Source organism: Leptonychotes weddellii, chromosome 5 (assembly GCF_054177405.1).
Source record: "Leptonychotes weddellii isolate Sample4059 chromosome 5, ASM5417740v2, whole genome shotgun sequence".
In the NCBI taxonomy this organism is placed as follows: Eukaryota; Metazoa; Chordata; class Mammalia; order Carnivora; family Phocidae; genus Leptonychotes; species Leptonychotes weddellii.
Window position 1 is genome coordinate 26249479 of NC_138373.1, and position 21784 is coordinate 26271262.

Here is a 21784-nt window from a genome sequence, read left to right on the forward strand (position 1 = left end):
AGAGAATGAGATAGAGCATGAGGGGGGGAGGGGCAGAGGGAGAAGCAGACTCCCCGCTGAGCAGGGAGCCCAATGCGGGACTTGATCCCAGGACTCCAGGATCATGACCTGAGCCGAAGGCAGTCGCTTAACCAACTGAGCCACCCAGGCGCCCGAAGTTGATGATATTTTGATAGGGATTGCATTAAATGTGTAGATTGCTCTAGGTAGCATTGACATCTTCACAATATTTGTTCTTCCAATCCATGAGCATGGAACGTTTTTCCATTTCTTTGTGTCTTCCTCAGTTTCTTTCATGAGTATTCTATAGTTTTCTGAGTACAGATTCTTTGCCTCTTTGGTTAGATTTATTCCTAGGTATCTTATGGTTTTGGGTGCAATTGTAAATGGGATCGACTCCTTAATTTCTCTTTCTTCTGTCTCGTTGTTGGTGTATAGGAATGCCACTGATTTCTGTGCATTGATTTTCTATCCTGCCACTTTACTGAATTCCTGTATGAGTTCTAGCAGTTTTGGGGTGGAGTCTTTTGGGTTTTCCACATAAGGTATCATATCATCTGCAAAAAGTGAGAGTTTCACTTCTTTGCCGATTCGGATGCCTTTTATTCAGGTAGCATTTTAGAAGAAACTCCTGCTCATTCTCCCATTTGCAGTTAGGGCCCTGTTATTCCCATTTGCTCTTCTTTTCCTTTACGGCACTTATTACGGCTTATAGTTGTGTATTTATTTCTGTTTCTTTCATGTCTTTTCATGCCTCTAGACTATAAATTCCTGGAGGGCAGGAAGCCCAGACCTAGGACAGTGGCAGTGGTGGTCACTCAGTGGCCAATTGTTATAGAAAGAAACGAGTAAATGTGATCACATTTCGCTATCTGCCTAACCTGTTGCTTACACCATGTATCCTCTGGACAAAACAAAGCAGAAACCAAGGTATTGAATCAGTCAGTAGGACCCCTTGCAAACCACCCTGGGTGGCCCTGAGATTCGTGCACTGCTCAAAGGTGTCTCTTAAAGGAGGTTCTTGTTACCAGGTATGTGCCCTCTCTGGGCTGCATCTGCCCTGAGGAAGGGGGTGCCTTCTCCTCACATCCAGGGCCTCTGTTTTTGCCCAGCCTTGTACCTACAGGGCACCTCTGCCCAGAGACAGCACCTTCTTCCACTTTTTCCCAAAGCACCATCTGGGTCAGCAGCCGCCTGCTCTCTTGGCAGGGGAGCCTGGGTAATGGTGGGAAACAAGTCATAGCAAACATCCACCCCAAAAAGGCAAACCCCAAATGGAGTTCTGCTTTGGAAAAGCAAGAGAGGTTCAGGAAATGTCTTCTTCCCCCTGTAGCTGTTGTCTAGAATAGCATCGGGCAAAGCCAGTGATGCTGAAAGCCACTTGGCCAAGAAGCCCTGGCCTGTTGGCCTTTTGACTTCTCTGAAGGATTGTAGATAAAGATTTTGGCAGGTCCTTTATCCGGAATGGCAAGTGTGGCTGCCAAGCTATGACTCAGAAGCTTTTTTGTGTGTCTCAGAAGCCACCTTTGGATGCATTTAGGCAAAGAAAAGAGAGGTTGGATAAATTCACTCTGCTACTTAGGAAGTCATATGGAGACTGAGGATATTGCTGTCACAGGTAATTATTTTGGGGGAGGAAGGGGCCCCGAAGGGCACTATTTTTTTTTTTTAAACAGCTTCACACACCAAACAATTCACCCTTTTACAGTGTACGATTCAGTGCCACTTAGCCTATTCACCGAGTTGTGCAACCATCACCACGGTCGCTTTTAGGACATTTTCAATCCCCCAGAAAGAAACCCGGCACCCCTTAGCTGTCACCCCACCCGCCACTGCAGCCCTGGGCAGCTGCTAACGAATGGCACTATTAAATGGGGCATAAGATCTGGCATTTTTACAGTTGGGACATTTGGATCGTTAAACTAGAAAGAGTCCCAAAGTGGTGAAGATTGTTTTGCTACTGTTGTGGTTTTGTTGTTGTTGTTGTTGTTTTTAACCCCTAAAATAAGATTAGTCCCCGGAGGAGATGAGGGGTATTGCTGAAGACATTTAGATCGTGATTCACTGTGCAGATGGCTACTGGGAGAAACTGCAAAAATTGCATTTCATTGGCATTTGCTCTTTAGCCAGAAAGCCTCCAGACGGCTGTAAAGCTTCCCATCCTTGCTGTTTTATAACTGAAGCAATATCCCCAGTATGTGAACGGAGGACGTTAAGATCAAAGCGTGTAACTGTATGTGTGCGTGTGCGTGTATCTATATCATCGAGTATTTTCTGCACCCCCATGTGCTATGGGGAATAAAGAAATGGGTAAGGTTTTGGTGGCTTTGTCTCTGCTAAGACAAGGGTAGGAGTTACCGTAAGTAACAGTCATGATCACAGAAGCTCACACTTGACTGCTTACTGTGTGCCAAGGGCAAATGCTTTACATGTATTCACTGAGTCATTGTTCACAACAACCCTTCTTGAGGTAGCTGTGTTACTCTTACTTAATGAATGAGGACACTGAGACCCCGAGAGGTTAAGAACCTGGCTCTTAACCTGGTCTTGTCACGTGATTGGTAAAAGGTAGAAGTGGGATTTGAGCCTGGCTCACAAGCTTCAGAGTCTAGGCCACCCTGGGACTGGGTGAGAGCTTTGGGAGATGGAGACTTTAAGTCTTCCTCAAGCCCACATGTCCTGGCATGATCTATCCCCTGCCCTCCATTCACAGTTGCCTCTGGTGTCAGGGTCCGGTCCTTGCCGTGCCCTCTGCCTGGGGTGCGTCCCCACAGCCACTCTGTGCCTGGCTCTCATGTCGCCTCACGGTTCTGTCCAGCGCCCGCTCCCACCCACCACTCACTCTGTCCATGATCGCTGTGGTTCCTTCTGCGGTAGTAATGAGCACAACATGCGGTCAGCTTAGTTGTTGACCTGTTTGTCATCCATCTCCCCACCACTGTGTAAGGTCTCAAGGAATGGGACCTGTGGCTCTGCTCACTGTTGAATGTCCAGCGACTGGTGTGGCACCTGTCATATGGTGGGTACTCAGAACAAATGTGCTGAATGAGGGAAGAAGGAAGAGCTGCATCTGCTTGTGGGGGAGGGAGGGAGGCGCTGGGCTGGGAAGGGTAGGTGGAGTTTTAGCAGGAAGAGTTGGTAGAATGGGGAGCATCCCCTGGGAAGGAGTGGGAAAGCATGGCGTGTGTTTGAGGAGCAGATAAGGGTCCCTTTGGAGGGATCCTGTGGCATGTTTTGCGTAGGGTTTCTCAAATCTCCGTATTGACATTATGGGCTGAACTGTTTGTTGTAGGGCTGCCCTGTGTAATATGGGATGTTGAGCAGTATCCCTAGCTTCTATCCACTGAATGCCAGAAGCACCATCGCCCTCCCAGCGTGACATCCAAAAAGTCTCCAGACATCAGATATCCTCTGGGAGTCAAAATCATCCCTGGTCGAGAGCCACCAGTCTGATGGGAACAGTCATCAGTACAGTTGGAAAAGTCTTGCACTCCATTTTAGACCCGGGTGCCAGAATGAACGAGGATCCCTCGACATCTTTCTTTATCCCCTCATCAGATGTTTACTGAATGCCTCTGACATGCCAGTGACCCCGTGATACCTGCTGACAACAAACTGGAAAGGGAGAGTGAGCTCGGGCCTTTCCTCGTGAAGATTAGAGCACAGTGTCCCTTCAGCAAGGGAATTTGATGATCAGTACCAGGGTCTTAGGAAGTCACAGCAACAGTGATTGCCTGCGGTGGATCAGAGTGGGTGGGGAGCCTGGCATGGAGCTGGCCTGGTGGCCCTGGGGGAAGTGGTGGAGCCCTGACCCAGGTGATGGGGCCACGGAGGGGAAGGAGGTCCTGCGGAGCGCTGGAGATGTGGGTGCATCCACCTGGCAGGCCAAATGGACCCACTGACACACAGTCCTGTCATCTGTAGATGGGTGGACTAGGGACCATGGGTGGCAGACTCAGGGCCATCAGGAAAAGAGGCCAGTCTTGAAAGAAAGCATTGTAAGGTGCTGATGGGACAAGCTGGGAGCTTGGACATACCCAGAAAAGCAAACACAGTACTCTCTACTCCCTTTTTTAGTTAATTCTGTGGCTTTCTAGTCAGACGGAGACATGTTGACCCTCTGGTCCCAATTCATGTATGATTTTGAATCAGAGAAGTTAACAGGAGCCCAAACATGGAACTTTTAAATACTGTTACAGTTTGGTGATGTGCTGTTGTAATGATAGCGGCCTGGTTCATTAGACTGCCTGCTCATCAGCCTTCTTAACCAGTGTCTTCCAAAAAGCAGACGAGATTTAGGAAATGAGACTTTGCTTTATAAGAATTAAACTGAGAGCTATTTATCACTGTATTCCACCTTGAACCATTTGAGGTTTCCTGTAAAGTAACAGGTTTGGCACATCAGGAGAGCACAAATTGTTACAGTATTAGGTGTTAATTAGTGGCATGACTGATTCGGGTAAGCCTTTTCCTAGTTGCGTGATGAAAATAGTGACTCATTTGCTTTTGAGGGTGCATTTATTATAATCAGTCACTGATTAACTGGTAATAGCGAAAGGATCAATGAAATTTCTAATTCTTGGTATATGTTAAAAAGTCAGCTTTCATTAAGAGTGGACAAATATGCCTGAAAGGTATAATAAAAATGAGGGAGAGGAAATGTATTGACCAACACAGATTTAAGTAAACATGTAGTTCCTGATATTAATTGCAAAGAGCAGTTGCAGTCTGAGTATCTGTCTTTTGGGCAGGATATTGGCACGTAAACAGTCTCATAGGAAGGATTAGTGGTAAGGCATTGTGTGAGTTTTAAAGGTTTTTAAGGTTCTTCTCTGCGTACGGTTGCTTTGTACCCAATAATGCTTAAAGAAGACTCACAGGCCTTTACTGTCTATGGTTTAATACCACCCAAATCCATTGTCTTTTTATTTCTCAGCTTTGAAAGATGGTTTCTATGACAGTCTCTGTCAGTTAGCTGAAATCTGGAAGAGGCCAAATCCTGATACTCTCTATATAAGGGCTGAATCAGATTTCTATCTGAGGCCAATTTTTCTTTTATAAAAATATTTTTAAATTGATTTAAATTTTTACTTTAAAAAAATTTTTAAAGATTTTATTTATTTGAGATCGGGAGAGAGAGAGAGAGAGCACGAGCAAGAGCACAAGAGCAGGGGGTGGGAGAAGCAGACTCCCCACTGAGAAGGGAGACGTGGGGCTCAGCGGGGCTCGACGCGGGGCTCCATCCCAGGACGCTGGGATCATGACCTGAGCCGAAGGCAGACGCTTAATCAACTGAGCCACCCAGGCGCCCCTGATTTAAATTTTTAAAAGCTAAATTTTAAAATTTGATTCAGGCTATGGTACCATAATAAATAACCATAATTTCATATATATAATATAATAAATAATATATATAATAAATATATATAGGATATGTATATTATATATATTATACATATAATATAATATATTTCTCACTTATCCTGTGGACAGACTTTGGCAGTCCCAGCTAGATAGGTCTTCTCTACAGTTTCCCCTGTATGACCACCTGCCCTGAAGTCAGGGCTCTGTGGAATAATAGTCCTGGTTCTGCCTCTCAGCCTTTGTTAGACCTCAAGCAAAGTATTTAACCTTGACCTTGCTGAGTTTTTTCTTCTGCACCTCTAAGCACAGTGGAAGAGTTACCATAGATATGGGCTTGTCACTGCACACGTCCACAGGGGCCAGATGGTGAATGGGGCCAGTTGTAGACCATGGTGAATGTGACACCACATGCCCCCTTTGAGGAGCAGCCACTGCCCAGCCCAGCCAATCAGCATACTCCATGTGGGCCTGGTTTGGCTAGATTTTCCAAGAGAATCTTGAAAACCAGGGATCTATATGAAACTCATGAATTTAAAATGTTGGCAACAAATTCAGAATTTTATAACTATTATGTGGGCCAAACAAAACACACCTGCTAGCCAGACCGCAACCAGAGACCTGGAGTTTGTAATTTCTGGAGAAGATCACCACTTAGCATCCCATAGAAGATGGATGTTCTGGGCTCTAGCCTGTACCCTGAATCAGCCCTGTGCTGTTGGCAGGGACTGTGAGCATCACAGCCTTCTGGGGAAAAGCTCTGGGCCTGCCAGCATTATCTTTGTGTACAATCTTCTTATTTACCAAGATGTTCCATTTGAAGGAAACTTTTTGGAGATAAAAATGTCTTTATGGAGGTGGACAACTTGCAGGCAGCCTAAGGCACATTCCATCTCCTTTATGGCTCTCTGCCCTCCAGGCCAGCTCAGCAGCACTGAGATTCTGAACAGTAGAAGCCCTGCTCATTAACTGTGTGATCTTGAACTTGAGCATAACTAAGATCCCGAGCCAGGCCTCAGTATCCCCTTTTGGTTAAATAAGGGGGTTAGTAATTCTGCAAATCCCTCCCACACTGAAAATTTCCAGTGCTGTAGTGGGAAAAGGTTGGCTTCTGTAAGGTAAGCCTTCAGCCTCCCTAGGATAGGCTGCAATAAATGGGCTCACTCAGCTCTGTACAGGAGGGTCAGGTGTTAAGTGGTGTGGTTAAGTATGTGAGGCTAGGCCTTGTTTAATAGTACCCTCTGTGGCAAAAAGACTCTCAGATGGTCCCAGTGATCGCCAACTAGTAACTAGTATTCATGGCGTGTGTGATCATCTGCTCTTGAGTGTGGGCTGGCCTAGCAACTTGATTATAATGAATAGAACACAGCAGAGTGATGGGATATCACTTCCATCACCATGTCACATAAGATGATAACTTCTGTTTGCTAGCACTCTCCCTTGCTGGCTTTGGTGAAGCAAGCTTCCATGTTACGAGCTGCCATGTTGGAGAGGCCCACATGGCAAGGAACTGAGGGTAGCTTCTGGTCCACAACCAGCAAGGAACCTATCAACAACCCCGTAAGTGATCTTGGAAGCAGATCCTTCCCCACGTGAGTTTTCATGGGAGACCTCAGCGCTGGCTGACACTTTGATTGCAGCTTGTGAGAGACCATGAGCAGAGAACCCGGCTAAGCCATGCCCAGATCCCCAACCCACAGAAACTGAGATAGTAAAATGTGTACTGTTTCAAGCTACATTTGTGTTCATCTGTTAAAATAGCAGTAGATTGCTAATACACCATCTCTGTGAATTTGTTACAAAAATTAACACTGAAAAACATTCAGTTCACTGCGGACATCCTTATTTATGGAAGACTTAGGTGTTTTAAATACCTGCATGCTTTATGATGTATTAGTAAGTACCCTATAGACATTACCAGAAGTTTGTGTCAAATGTTTCAAAAGATTGTAGTCTTGTTTTGGTACCATGTAGATCAGAAATGAGGTCTCAATTTAATCAACCTCACTTTATTCTTTAATGCATTCATTCTACAAGTACTTAGTTTATCTCAAAATTTGACCTTGGCCTTATCATAGTCACCAGTTAGGGTCCCTGACTGCGTTCTTTTATCAATTTTGGAAATTACCTGGGCTGGACACAGATAGGGACCTAAAAATGAACAAGAACATATGCAAAACAAAAATAAAATGAAACAAAAAAAACCCATCAATAGGAAAATATGCAAAACAACAACCAATCCTCCAAGCCATTTCAGTTTAGGGAAACAAAAATCACTTTGCACCTGTTTCTGATCAAACACGTTTAAGCAGTTCCTTGATTAGTTACAGGTCAGTGCTTTTCAAACCTGGATTTGCATACAGATCACGTGGGGGATCTGTTAAAATGCACACTGGGCCTCCATAGGTCTGGGCTGGGCTTGAGATGCTGCCTCTTGAGCAAGCTCACAGGTGCTGATGCTGATGCTGATGCTGATGCTGGTGCAGGGGCCACACCTTGAGGCCTGAGGTGTAGACCCAGCCCTGCTCCTCGCGCCCAGTGCAGCATGCTTCATTAGTGCCCTCCTGTCATACCCACCTTCTCCCTCAGCCTCCACTTCAGCAGTTCTCCTTTTTGGGGGGTTATCAGGCCTTTACCACTTACCCAAGCAGTCCCATAATTAAGTTCTTTGACTAGGAAAATTAAAAAAAAAAAAAGTTTGCTGGATGCCTAAGTGTCTTTCTTTTTTTCAGTAATTAAAAATGCTCTGATTGGGGTGCCTGAGTGGCTCAGTCGGTTAAGTGTCTGCCTTTGGCTCAGGTCATGATCCCAGGGTCCTGGATCAAGCCCCACATTGGGCTCCTTGCTCAGCGGGGAGCCTGCTTCTCCCTCTACCTCTGCCTGTCCCCTTGCTTGTGCACTTTCTCTCTGTGTCAAATAAATAGAATCTTTTTTTAAAAAAATGCTCTGATTGTGTATTGGGGTGCTTCGGGAATAGACCTCAACATTCTGAACTTCTATGGCTTGAATGGCCGGAACAGTGTTTTCAGGGAGTCTAAAGAAAGCGGCTGGACTGTGCCAGGGTCAGACACGTGCTCTGCCCTGCAGGAGATGGCATAGCAAGATGTAGATGTCAGCTAATACCTGGGCCCTGCCCTGGGTGTGACTCTGGACTTTGGCAAAATAGTTTAAGGCAAGTGTTGTTAAGCATTCACTTTCATAACGTTTTGAGGGATGGGGAAGGTAGACATTTACAAAAGATTCCTCCCTCTGCAACTAAGCATTATTAAGTCTCAAATACCCGTAATGCAGCCTTCATTAATATTAAGATGAGACTGAAGACCACAAGCTTCTGTAGTAGAACTTTAAGAGGACCCAGGTGCTTTTGAGAAGGCAGAGCGCTAAGTCAAATTGCTCTTATTACATAGATAAGGCAGGTGGAATAGTGATATGTGAGCTGTCATTTATTTCAGGTCAAGTCTATTTATTTTGTACCTTGTCATCATAAAATTGAGCTTCTATCCAAGATTTTACTAAGTAAACAAATAATAATGAAAGATTTATTTCCAAGGATTATTGACTTTTCGAGACGATGACTATTTGTTGTAGGAAACTATATTCGTTAAAATGTTTGCTGTAGAAAACTGTTTATAAATTCTCTCTGTTATAGAAGATTGATTTATGCACCAACCTTGGGGTGACAATCACCTCCCTGATCTGGTTCTGATTAATTTACCCAGTTTAAACAGCTCTGCAAACTGCCTCAGAAACAGGAATGTCGCTAAAAGCATTCAGTATAAAAAGTTTATTATTTAAAATAAATGAATAATGCTAACAATTAATTTTAAAACACAAATTGGAGTCTCATTTTTTTTTTTATGACACCAGCCTTCAACTCCTGAAGAAGTCTTGCCGACTCTGTATCTTTAATGCTCAGTATCTGTTATTACTTTGTAGCAGAGTACCATGAAACTTGGCAGCTTGAAAGAGCTATCTCACAGTTTCTGTGTGGATCTGAGTGCTGCCTGGCAGGATCCTTTGGCTGCAGGGTCTCCCACTGGGTTCAGGCACCGTGTCAGCTGGGGCTGTGGTCTCATCTGACGGCCCGACTAAGGGAGAGTCCTTTTCCAAGTCTGCTCACGTGGTTGTTGGCAGGATTCCGCTCCTTGTGGGTTGTTGCATGGAGTGTCTCTGCTCTTCACAGGCTGTTTCCTCTGTTCCTTACCGTGTTGGCCTCTCCAGTAGGTGAGTCCCAGCATGGCAGCCTTTTACCTCCAGAGAAGGGCCCTGAGAGAGAGCGAGCAAGATGAAAGTCATGGTCTTTTTCTAGCCTAATCTCTCTCTCCTCTCTCTCTTTTTAACCATTTTATTGAGGCATGATTGACATGTAAAAAGCTGTATATATTTAATGTGTACAACCCCATGAGTTTGGGGATAAGTAAACACCTGTGAAACCATCACTGCCATCAAGGTCGTAAACATACGTATCATCGTTTCCCAAAGTTTCCTGCAACCTCTTTATTATTATTATTATTATTATATTATTATTATTATTATTTGTGTGTGTGGTAAGAGCACTTAACATAGATTCTACCTTCTTAGCAAATTTCATGTATACAGTACAGTATTGTTAGCTGTGGACGTTATGCTGTACAGTAAGTCTCCAGAACTTCTCTGTCTTGTAGAACTAAAACTTTGTACCCTTTGACCATCACCTCTCCCATTTCCCCCTCCTCCCAGCCCCTGGAAACCACCATTCTACTCTGCTTCTTTGAGTGTGACTATTTTAGAACCCACACGGAAGTGAGATCAGGTAGTATTTGTCTTTCTGTGGCTGGCTTATATCACTTAGCAGAGTGCCTTCTAGGTCTATGCAGGTTATTTCAAATGGCAGGGTTTCCTTCTTTTTAAGATTCAGTAATATTACATTGTACATATATACCACATTTTCTTTATCCATGCATCCATCGAGGTACATTTAGATTGTTGCCATATCATGGTGTAGCCTAATCCCTGAAGGGACATCCCATCGCTGTATTCTGCTTATAAGAACAAAGTCTCTAGGTGCAGGCCACACTCAAGGGGAGGGGATTGCACAAGGATGTGAATATCACAATGCAGGGATCTTTGGGACCTTCTTGGAGTCCTTCTGCCACATGTAGTAAGGGCTCCATAAATACGAGTTCACATCCATCATCGCGCTCGATCCCCGTACTTAGCAACAAGATGCATACTCCAGGGTTTTATGCACTCCTTGTTCAGATTGAGTTCAAGTTGGTTGTGATTTGATTAAGCAGCTAACAATCTGAGCTGTGGGTCCAGAACTGGCGGATTAACTTGCATATACAATTTGTTCTATACAGTATGTGCAGGTAGTTCGCACGTTTGCATTTTTAGGTTCTGAAAAAGGAATTGAGAAGGAAGGGAGGCCTAAAGTCAGAGATCCACTCTAAGATGACAGTAAGCAAGGCATGGTGGGTGGGCGGGTGGCGACAAAATTTAGAAAGGTTAGACTGGCTCCTTGCCGGTGAGATCTCAGTGTAGATGACATGCTTCAGAGAGAGGCCTTCCCTGTGCATCCAGTTGAAATTAGCCATCACTTCTGCCTTCCTGCTCCTAGACCTGGTGCTCCGGCTCCATTCCCTGCTCATTTCCTTGTTCACAGTCCGTCTCCCCCGGGCGGACTAAGGCCCAGGAGATCAGGGGCCTCCTCTGTCTAGGTCCAGCCATGTATCGTCAGCACCACGTATGGCCAACAGTAGGCTCTCAGTAAATACTTATTGAATCGATGAATGACTTGAGCACACAGATGTGAAATGACTCCAAGGAGCTTTTTGGAAATCGTAATATCTTCATGACTTCCAAAGGAAATGCCACTTATTCAGTTAACATGCAAAATATACTAATTTGTTAAAAAGAAGAAAACAGCCTCACAATTGTGGTTTTGTTCCTGCCACTGATGGCTGGTGGCCGTTAGGTCAGTCATGTCCCCTCTCTGGGTCTCCGTTTTCTTAGTGGATAAATGCAGGGGCTATAGATTGGGGGTCTTCAGACTGCCCTGTCCTCAGATCCAGCTCAGGCAGAGGCGGCTCTGTTTTTCAACATTGGTCTACCATGTAAGATTTTGTTTGAAGAAAGGATGCTGTCACCAGGGGCGGGGGGTGAGGTTTGACACCCACAGGGCTTCCATGCCCACCAATGGCCATTCCAACTCTGCAAAACAGTTACTGGTTGCAGTCCTTTTGGCTAACAAGGGTAGAGGCCTGTGGCCCACAGAGCTTAGGTTCAGCGGAACCAATAGGAAGGGCAAACCTAATAATTTTGGTGCAAGTGATCTAGTGCCCTTCCCAAGAACATAAAGAATCCCCTCTCCCTTCCTCCCCCCACCCCCGCTTCCCCCCACTCCCTAGCCTCACACCTCGCTTAAGCCCACATCATGCAGCCTTTGAAATGTTAGCATCAATTTTTTTTTTTCCTCGTTGACTAACTCATTTCAAGATTTCATTTCTGGCACTGCATTTCCTACCAGATAGCCAGAGCTTCCAAGCTCCAAGTTTTATAATTAAAATTCTGTCACATCCCCCGAAACAGTGCAAATTGTGCCATTAAGCCTGGCATAAAAGATTCGAAAGCACTTCACCTAGTAATTTAAATATAATACTTCTGGCAGCTTTCAATTTCTGGTATTTTTAATTCTAATTTAAAAACTATTATTAAACATTAATACCCTCTATGCAGCGTGGCTGGTGTGCCTCTGCGCTCCATTTTGGCCGGCTAGTTCTAAACAAACAGCTTGGCTGCCTGGCTTTTGCGGCCCACGTGGTCTTTCCTAGCCTTTGGGAATCACCACGTCCCAGGCATAATTAGTATAAATCAAAATCCTCTAGACTATGACAGGAAAATGGTATGTTTGAACAGCAGCTTATTAAAATGACCTACTTAATTTAAGAAAAATATTGTATCCACTTGCACGATAACCTGGATGCTTTCCCTGACAGATTTTATAATATTTCTTCCCTCTCCTTTTTTTTTCCCTCTTTGTTTTTACAAGAAAAGGAAAGGGAATGGAAAGGCCCGTTCTACTTCATCCAAGGCGCAGACCCACAGTTTGGACTAATGAAGGCCTGGTCCACTGGGGACAGTGACAGTGGTGGTGATGAGTGGGGGCAGGAGATCCGTCTAACTGAGCAAGCTGTTGAGGCCATCAACAAGTTGAAGCCCAAACCCAGGTTCTTTGTTCTTTGCGGGGACCTCATCCATGCCATGCCAGGTAAGACTTGCGCTGTTGATGTGACCTCTCTCCTCCCAGTCATGACTGCATTTGAGCAGGGAAAAAAAAAAGATTTCTCTTAAGAGATGTCTTTATTCGGTAATGGCCTATTCCTTCTCTCCATGGCTGTTGGGAGTATCCTTGAATGTCAGGAAATGCGCCCTCATTTTATATTTAGAATTTGGCGAGATTAATCACAGTAATTAGGCAGAGCTACAGTTCTGATGATCTGAACTTACTCTGAAAAATGGAACAGATTCCCACATGTCACCTTTATTTCCAGGGGACAAGCTTGAACTGCTTCCAGATACCATATCCATAAGTGTAATCTTCTCTTATTTCCTCTCTTCTTACACTTTAATTTCTCTTGTCTTTGTGCTTTTTCATTTGCAAGTGACAGAAATCTAACTTAAACTGAATTTTTGTTTTAAATTAAAGGTGCATGTTCCTTTACGGGACTGTAACATCCAGGGGCAAATCTGGGCTTCAGGTATGGCTGGATCCAGAGGCTCAGAGGTTGTTATCAGGACTTGGTCTCTCTCACTCAGCCCTGCTTTCCTCTGGGTTGACCTCATTCTTACACAGGCACTCTCTCTAGGTCGTGGCTCCTGGGAGCTCCAGCTTTACATCCTTCTCATAGAACCCACAACAGAAAGAAAGAGCCTTATTCTTGGTGGTCCAATCAAAGTCCCAGACTGACAGCTGTCCAGCTCACATGGCCCCTTGAAGCCAGGGTGTGGGGTCATCTCTGCTGCAGCAATGTGGTCTGAAGCAGAATGATTCCCCTCAAGACAAGAGAGATAGAATGTAAAAATAAGAGATGCCTTCTAGAACTCTCTTGCATTTTTGTTTCCTCCTCTGATACCTTCTCCCCCAGGCAAGAGTAAAGCCCAGTGAGCAAGTATAAGCAGATGGAACTGCGCCTGCCGATCAGAGAGGTAGAGTAGACCACCATGGTCACCCTTAGTGGAACAGTGGTCTCTGCCTTTGGAGCAGCAGTGGGCCTGAAGACCATTGCAGAAAACACCGTGGTGGCCATGCATGTTTGCTTTGGCTAATACTGTCTTGTAAACCTGGGCTCTGAGTCTTGTGATTTCCAGGGCCTTTAGAAGCTGAGGCACTCTGTGGTAAGCTGGTGTGCATTCATTCTTCCCCCCTCAAGGTTCACTTGTCTGGCAGCCTACCTCTCCAGAAGAATCCCAAAATGAAGATGTGAGAATGGGAAAGGGGCTGCCCAAAGTCACTGTCCCCAAGGTCCAGTGAGTATCATGAGCAAGAGGAACCCTCAGGCCTGCCCTCGTTCTCTGTTTATAGGTATTTAACACAAAGTCATGGATGTGGACATGCCCATGTCATTCATTGGGTCCCACTGGGGAGAACCCAGGGTGGTCATCCCTGGAGAACCTGTCCTGCTGTTGGGCTTATGCAAAAGCGGCAAGGTGGGGAAGAAGGAAAATAAGGCAGTGGACAGAGACCCAGCTCCACACCTGCCACTGATGTGCTGGGTAAACTTGGACCGACCCCTTTCCTTCTCAGAGCCTCCATTTCTGAACCAAGAGCCCATTGATGCAGTAAGCATTCAAAACCTCAGTGGCTTGGGGCTTCACAATGAAGGGTCAGACAACTCTGTCTCTCTGTGCAGGTGGTGGACGTCTCAGCAGCTTGGTACAGAAGCACATTCACAGGATGGTGCTGAGTTTTGTTTTGTAGAGAGGTACAATCTTAGCTGCTTGTGAACTGGGCCATCCTTGGTGACCCTCGACCGAGGGTTTCCTGGTGCTGATATTGTACATTGCTGAAGTGACCACAGAGTGCCCCGGTTTCTAAAGGAGTTAGAAATCATAGCAGGACTCGGAGTCTTGGTTTACCAGGTAAAGCCAAGGTAATACCATAGTTGACCAGATTAATACTGCTTCCAAATGGTTTGATTTGCTGTTAGCTAGGTTCTTTGGAATAATTTGGCCCAATATGCACTGTAGCATCAGCTAGATCTCTCACTCTGGACCATCCAGTAAGCAAACTTCTGCTTTTATTGGACACTTGAAGGTCAGATTCCAATTTTACAAATTTTATGTCCCGTGGCTTCTTTTCTTTGAAAACAGAAATGTAGGGGCACCTGGGTGGCTCAGTCGGTTAAGCGTCTGCCTTCGGCTCAGGTCATGATCCCAGGGTCCTGGAATTGAGCCCCTCACCGGGCTCCCTGCTCAGAGGGGAGCCTGCTTCTCCCTCTTCCACTTCCCCTGCTTATGCACTCTCTCTCTCTGCCAAATAAATAGATAAAATCTTAAAAAAAAGAAAAAAGAAAGAAATGTTATAGGCTCACTAAAATTATATAACATGTTTTTGTAGATGTTTACCGACTCATTCTGAATTATGTTAATGTATTCAGTCATATTTCAAAATAAGATTTAAAATGAAAGCTCTCTGTGCAATTTCATTGCTTCCTGAATAAAATATACTGAGCATAGTAAATTAAAAAATATGGTTTTTATGATCAACTTTTTCCGTTGGTCAGAAGACCTTATAAATGTGAACCGGCAATCTTTTGAACACATAATTTTATATTCAGTGTGACCCGAGCAGAATTCACATCTGTTCTGAAGAGTTGGACTATTTTGTGGGGTTGTAACTGAGCCAGTGGAAGGACTGTAACTGTTTTGAATATTGTGGTCTGAGATTAAACAGAATGTTTTAAAGCTAGTTACCATTTTTTAATATGCAATTAGTGGCTTCCTCCTTATTTAGCTCATACGCAGGGGCAGACACTAGAAAAGTAATTATTTGCTTAGACTGCTTAGCACATTGTTAATTATCAGATGCATGTATTAATAAGCAAATAAAATCAGAAAGCATACTTTTAATTCTACCATAAATAATATCCTGGGCCAAGTAGTTTTAAGTTCAAACTGGAGAAAAAAGAACTTTATGAATAATGCTCTTTCTAATGAAAGTCATAATGGCACTTTTCCATTATACATATTCATCACAATATTTGTTCATCTACAAATACTTACTGTGTGCCCACTGAGTGCCAGTTAAAGCCCTAGGTGCTGTGGATACGATGGTTGGAAATGAAAGGGCAGCTCTTCCGTGGAGCTTAGAGTCAGGTAAGGGAAGTGTGAAACCAGGGATGGTGAGGGGCCCTCCTGGTACCACGGCCTTTAGGGAAAGCTCCAGAAATGCAGGACAAAGTCTAGTTAGTTTTGAATCACATGTTTTCATTCTGCAGATGTCTTTTTGGTTACCTTATTTTTTTTTCTTATTTTATAAAGCTTCTCTATGGGATAAGCCACATTATAAATAGCAAGTGGAGATTTGTACAAATATTGAGACCATTGATTTTCAGTCCTTCAGGCTGAAGCCCAGGGTGACTGTTGGGTCGCCCTGACGTGGAGGCATTGACCCACTGGTACTGTCCCCAGGAACCTTCTGAGTTTTCAGCAGGTCACGTGAGGACTTGACAGATAGGAATGTGGTGATGCAGTTCGAGTACAAGAGTTCCTTTCAGGCCATAGAATGGTTCGTTATTAATGTGCATGTCTGGCCCGTTGATTAAAAATTGCTACAACCAAACAAAACAGAGCGTGCAGAACACAGTCTTCCCTAGAGATAAAGGCTCCTTTGAAGAGCCTTTGTTTGTTGACCTCCGCTTGGGCAACTGTTACGTGATTTCATCGTAGTTCACGATTCAGCTCCGGAAGTCCTCTGTTATGTGAAGCGAGGCAAGCCCGCTTTAACATTATTCCAGTGGCTGGTGTATGAGTATCCCACGGCTGCTGTAACAAACTACTACAAACCTCGTGGCTTCAAACAAACACAGATATATTCTCCTACGGTCCTGGAGGTCAGAAGTCTAGAGTGGGTGTGCAGGGTTGCCGTCTTTCTAGAAGTTCCAGCTTCTGGATGCTGCCCACGTTTCTTGGGCCGTGGCCTCTTCCTCCCATCTTCAAAGGCAACAGCACAGCATCTTCTCTCTCCTCTCACCTTTGATTCATCTTCTCATATTCTCTCTTGTAAACTTACCCTCCTGCTTCTTTCTTGTGAACACCCTTACGATTATTGGCCCACGCAGATAACCCAGGATAACGTCTCCATCTCAAGATCTTTAACTTTATCACATCTGCAAATGCCCCTTTTACCGTGTAAGATAACACATTCACAGATTTGGGGTGAGGACATGTCTGGGGGCCATTTTCAGCCTACCGTGCAGATGGCATGGGATGCAGTTCAGGGTGTGCATCCGCCTGGGGCTGCTAGCTCACCTACTCACTAGAGTCATGAGAAGAGGGTGTCCTTGTTATTTCCCTTTTAACCAATGGTGGAATCTGGCTCAGAGCAGTTCAGTACTTTTCCGGGGGTCACTCGGCTTGTAAGTGGTGGAGTCAGGATCTCACTCGGGTCCAGCTGTTTTCAAACCTCACATACTTCACATTGCGGCCTCCCTACTCAAAGGGTGGGCCCCAGAGCAGCCATCAAGAGCCTGTTCCACATGTAGAATTTCCACAACACCCAGATCTGATGAGACGGAATCAGCATTTTAATGAGATCCCCAGGTGAACTTATGAACAATCAAGTTTGAGAAGCACTTGCTAGACAAAAATGTACCAGGCCCTGTGTTTTTTGCATTAGGTACAATTTTTATGTGTACACTAGTAGTTTGTGGACATTCCCTTCAACTGTTAACAATAATGGTGCTTAACAAGGGAACTATTATTACTTTAGATTTACCATGCTCAGCTCTCAAAGGGAAATGTTTTAAGTTTGTGGCTTTTATTTTGGTTTTTTTTTTTTAAGATTTTTTTTTTTTTTAATTCATTTGAGAGAGAGAGAGAGAGAATTTGAGAGAGAAGGGGCACCAGCAGGGAGGAGAGGCAGAGGGAGAAGCAGTCTCCCGGCCAAGCTGGGAGCCCAGCTCGGGGCTCAATCCCAGGGCCTAGAGATTATGACCTGAGCCGAAGACAGACACTTAACCATCAGAGCCACCTAGGTGCCCCTTATTTTGCTTTCTAAACAACAGTTGGAACAACTAAAGTGGAGTGACCTCTGCCATGCACAGTCAAAACAGAACTTGTCCAGAATCTTCAGGAAAACAATCCCACATGCATGCTTTTATGTGGAATGGTCAGGAGAGCTAGAACTGGTTCTTTGATTTGGGTCATGTCCATGTGCATAATCCCTTTTCTGCTATTCCAAAATCCAGAAAGCTCTGAAAGCCAAGAGTTTTTCTCAAGTTTGAACACTAACTCAGTTGGCAGCAAAACTGACCTGAACTGACAAGAGGCTATTTATAGTCTCCCTTTATTCCTACTTAGTGAGAATATTCATCTGTTTTGCAAGTGAAATACTATGGTGTTCCATAATGGGATGTTGCCGGAGACCTAGCTCTGGGTGTCATTTAATATGTGCCCCATGCCCAATACTGCTGTTTTCAAGTTTGAAAAACTCCCAGTTTCAAAGCAGGCCTGGCCCCTCGTTGGGATAAGAACATACGGATCTGCAATATTAGTAATTTTGGATTTATGGACGAAGAAGCCCTTCATCACTAGAAGCAGAAGGCTTTTTCCTTCCTCTGATGTAACTTTCTCCCGAGGTAACATATGCACACCATTGCACAGGAACCGCATTTTAGTTTCAAAGTTAAAATGATCCCAGGCATCTTGTATTTGAATTTTGGGCACCATTCTTGTTGGGACCAAAAGGACTGAATATGAAAATGGACTTGAATTCAGAAGTGACTCTGACAAATCGAAGGAGAGGATATATGCACCAAGGTGATGTTTGCTATGGATAAGTGCAGAATAATCCACTTAGTGGAAAAGTCTTAATTTAGGCAGAAAAGGGCTGGGTGTTTGCAGATAACAGCTGTCAAGGGCTGGAAAGTAAAGGGATCAGCAGCATGGTGGTTAGGAATTGGGAGCTCCTGTGGGAACTTAAAGTAGAATTACTAGTAAATGGGGGTTGTGGCTTTTTGAAAAGATCCAGTGAAACCAGAAGAATCCTATTTCATCTAGTTTGGTAGCCCTTTGCCTTAAATTGATGTGAATGGCTGGGCCGAGGTCCAGATAGGAGTAGCCACGGCCAAATGACCATCAAGACGCCTTCCCCACTTCGAGATTTCTCATTCTAGGATGAATGGATAGAATTAGGAAATGAAACCATATCGAGCAAAGATGGAGTGGTTTAGTGCGCTGGGCTTCAGGCAAAGAATAAGCCATTTGTCCTACCAGCGTTCACATTATCCGGGAGGGCTGGTGTTCATTTTCCCGCGGCTGGGTAGGCACCAAACACATGACCATAATTCTGGTACAAGACAGACTATGAGAAGCAAAGCCTCAGAGGCATTGAATAACAAAGCCAGGATTAAGGCTCTGGCCAAGAAAGGACCTTATCTCATCCCTGCAACCTCTACAAGTTCACCTTCCTCCGAGCTTAATTCAAGTTCCTACAGGGCGGTGGGGGGTGTGCTTGTATTGGTGTGTCTTTTCATCCAGTGCCTGACGCTGTTGATCAGGGGAAGGCATTCCCTGAATGCAGGTCAGATGAATCACTCTGTATTTCCCATGATGCGTAGCAAGTGGCCGGCACAGGGCAGGCACCAGCACACATTTCTGGATTAAATGAACAGTCGGTTCGTTTATTTACAGAGCTCTGCTGAGTGCTTACTGTGTGCCAGGCCATGTTTTGGGTGCTTCTGCTACATCAGTGAAAAAAACAGACAAAAGTCCTTGCTTGACCTAGAAAAAAGAAACATGGACACGCGACATTCTTTGTGTGTGTGTGTGTGAGTGTGTGTGTGATTCTGATCTTTTGTAGTAGTCAAACCTCGTGATAGATAGGGATTGATTTTATTGGATTTTTAAATTACATATATGTCAATATTTCCCTTTGTAAAGATTTAGAATCTACATCTAGAATAAACTGTGTGACCTCACCCAAGTCCTTCCCTTGGGGTCACCCCATATGTGAGCATCCATGTCTTATATAAATGTCATTATTCTGTGCGTGTTGTTCTGTGACTTTTTCCTTCCATGTACCTGGGAAATCCTTATATGTTGATACATGGAGGTTTATGTCAGGCTTTTAATAAGTGCATTGCGTTCCATGGATTAGATCTCGTAATTGGTTAATCCTCTCCCCTGGCCATACCGATAATCTCATCTTGGAGCTAATCTAAACAACGCTGCTATCAGACATTCTTGTGTAACGGGTCAGTTTTTCTGGAAGTCAGATGGGTTGTCTGGGTTTGGGATCTGCTCTAGTCAGTTTGTTGTGTGGTTCCCCGGTGGACATCTCTTGGGGATTGACCCACACTTCCATATTCCCTCTTTGGTGCCACCAGCGTCTCAGTCCCTGTCATACAAGTGGTAAGTGTCTGCACTGCCCACCACACCGTAGCTACTCAGAAAGTTTCCACTGAACAGAAACCCTCTTGTCCCTATCGCAGTAGGATTTGTTGCTGTTTGTTTTTTTTTTTTTAAAGCTCAGTTAACATATGTTCATTTCCTCACCTGTGTGATTCATTAGCCTTGAGTTTTTTATTTTAAGTGCTTACTCCAGGCTCCAAGAAATGCCAAGATTTGAAGACATTTTCCCATACAGCTTAACATACAGAAACATAAAAAGGGGTGACATGAGTGCTGGGAAGTGACGTGCCTGGGTTCAGATATCAGCAGGCCCTGGGGTGGGCGGGGCTGTCAGCCTCAGCCCTTCCAGGGGGTTGTGTGTGGCTGAATGCTGAGCAGTGGTAACGCACGGCAATCAGCCAGCCCCGTGGCTCCTTAGATCCTTCACATCCATTAGAAGCCTGTTAAAGCTTCCAGGCAATCAGCGACAATACCTTCCTTCTGCTGAGGCTGATTGAAAGTGGTTTGAACTAATTTACCTAATATTACTAATTGGGGAGCTTGGAGCATTACTTGAGAAGTTGTTTCTGATTAGCTGTGTGATCAGAAGCAGCGTTGTTGGCAGCCGTGATCATGCCCGCCACCCCCGCCCCCAGCCCCCAGCCCCCCAGCACTTGGCCACATGGTGTCTTGGCAGAGGGGCTGTGCTCACTGCTGGCCGTGTCAGCTCTTTGTCCCCAGTCAGGGCACCTTAACCTGTTTTGTGCCTTGGACCCCTTTGGCAGGTTGGCAAACCACCTCTGGACCACCTCTCAGAATAATGTTTTTAAATGCAGAAAATAAAATGCATAGGATTTCAAAGGAAACCAAGCATATTGAAATACACTTATCAAAATATTTTTAAATTATTTGATAGAGTAAAGTACATACTTCTTTGTTGATCTGTTATACAACACAGTCTAACAGCAGGGCTAATCACTACCGTCATTTCAAAGTGGTGCTGAGCTTCCACAGTATCGGGAGGGATCTACAACAACTCTTATGGGATATGAAAAGTCCTTGTGGTTTCTGTTGGTGACACAGTCACAGGAGCCTTAATAATACCTCTGTGATTTTCCGCTTAATAATAGGAGGAAATGCTAAATAACAGAGGTGAGTGAAATTATAGTGTTTCCCCATGTAGGTTCCCAGGTCCCCGTGGACCCCAGATGAAGAAGCCGTCTCCGTGCACACGTATGGACGACATACTCTTGTTTGCCCTTCGGAGATGTCCTGTCCACACAAAACATGTGGATATTATAACTGACCAAAGTATAAACTCTACCTTTAGTTAGAGGCTAAAAAGGCTGCTTAATTGTGGCTAGGAAAATGTGGGTGTTTGATTATTTAGTGAAAAGAAATGGCTGGAGCTGAATAGCAGGAGGTAGCGAACAATTGCCTTTTGATTAAGGGAAACAAAAACCCTTCTGTATTCTTTCTCTCTGGTTTCCAGTGTTTGGATCAAAAACTGAAAATTGAGAGCCTTGTATTGGTTCATTTATTCCATGAAGCGTTTGAGAAGGATGAAAATAAACAGAAGCACACAATAAAAAAATAAAAGTAAGGAATGACCAATCAGGGCCAAAGAAAATATAAGTTCATTTATGAAGTCAAGACCCAAGGGAGGGGCTGAAACAAATCAGCAGGTCTTAAGGGCCACTGTGGTTGGTAAGATGGTAGATTAGCCAGAGAGAAAAAAATGACAGTTGTCAAAGGGTGAGTCGCATCAAACTGGGCAAGAGCCGGTGTACTTGCATGGATGCCTTGGGGAGTGGAGTAGGGCGAAGGTCTG

General features: G+C 44.6%; 1 protein-coding gene across 3 annotated transcripts in view; it reads left to right on the forward strand.

Annotated features, from left to right (window-relative positions):
- Positions 1–21784, forward strand: part of CPPED1 (calcineurin like phosphoesterase domain containing 1) — a 102052-nt gene that overhangs the window by 8297 nt on the left and 71971 nt on the right. For 2 of the 3 annotated variants that reach the window (XM_081820008.1, XM_081820006.1), the window contains exon 2: positions 12392–12610. In XM_081820008.1, the coding sequence (XP_081676134.1) occupies positions 12392–12610 (219 nt within the window). The remainder of the gene's footprint in view (positions 1–12391; positions 12611–21784) is intronic. The other variant, XM_081820007.1, reaches the window with a different exon arrangement.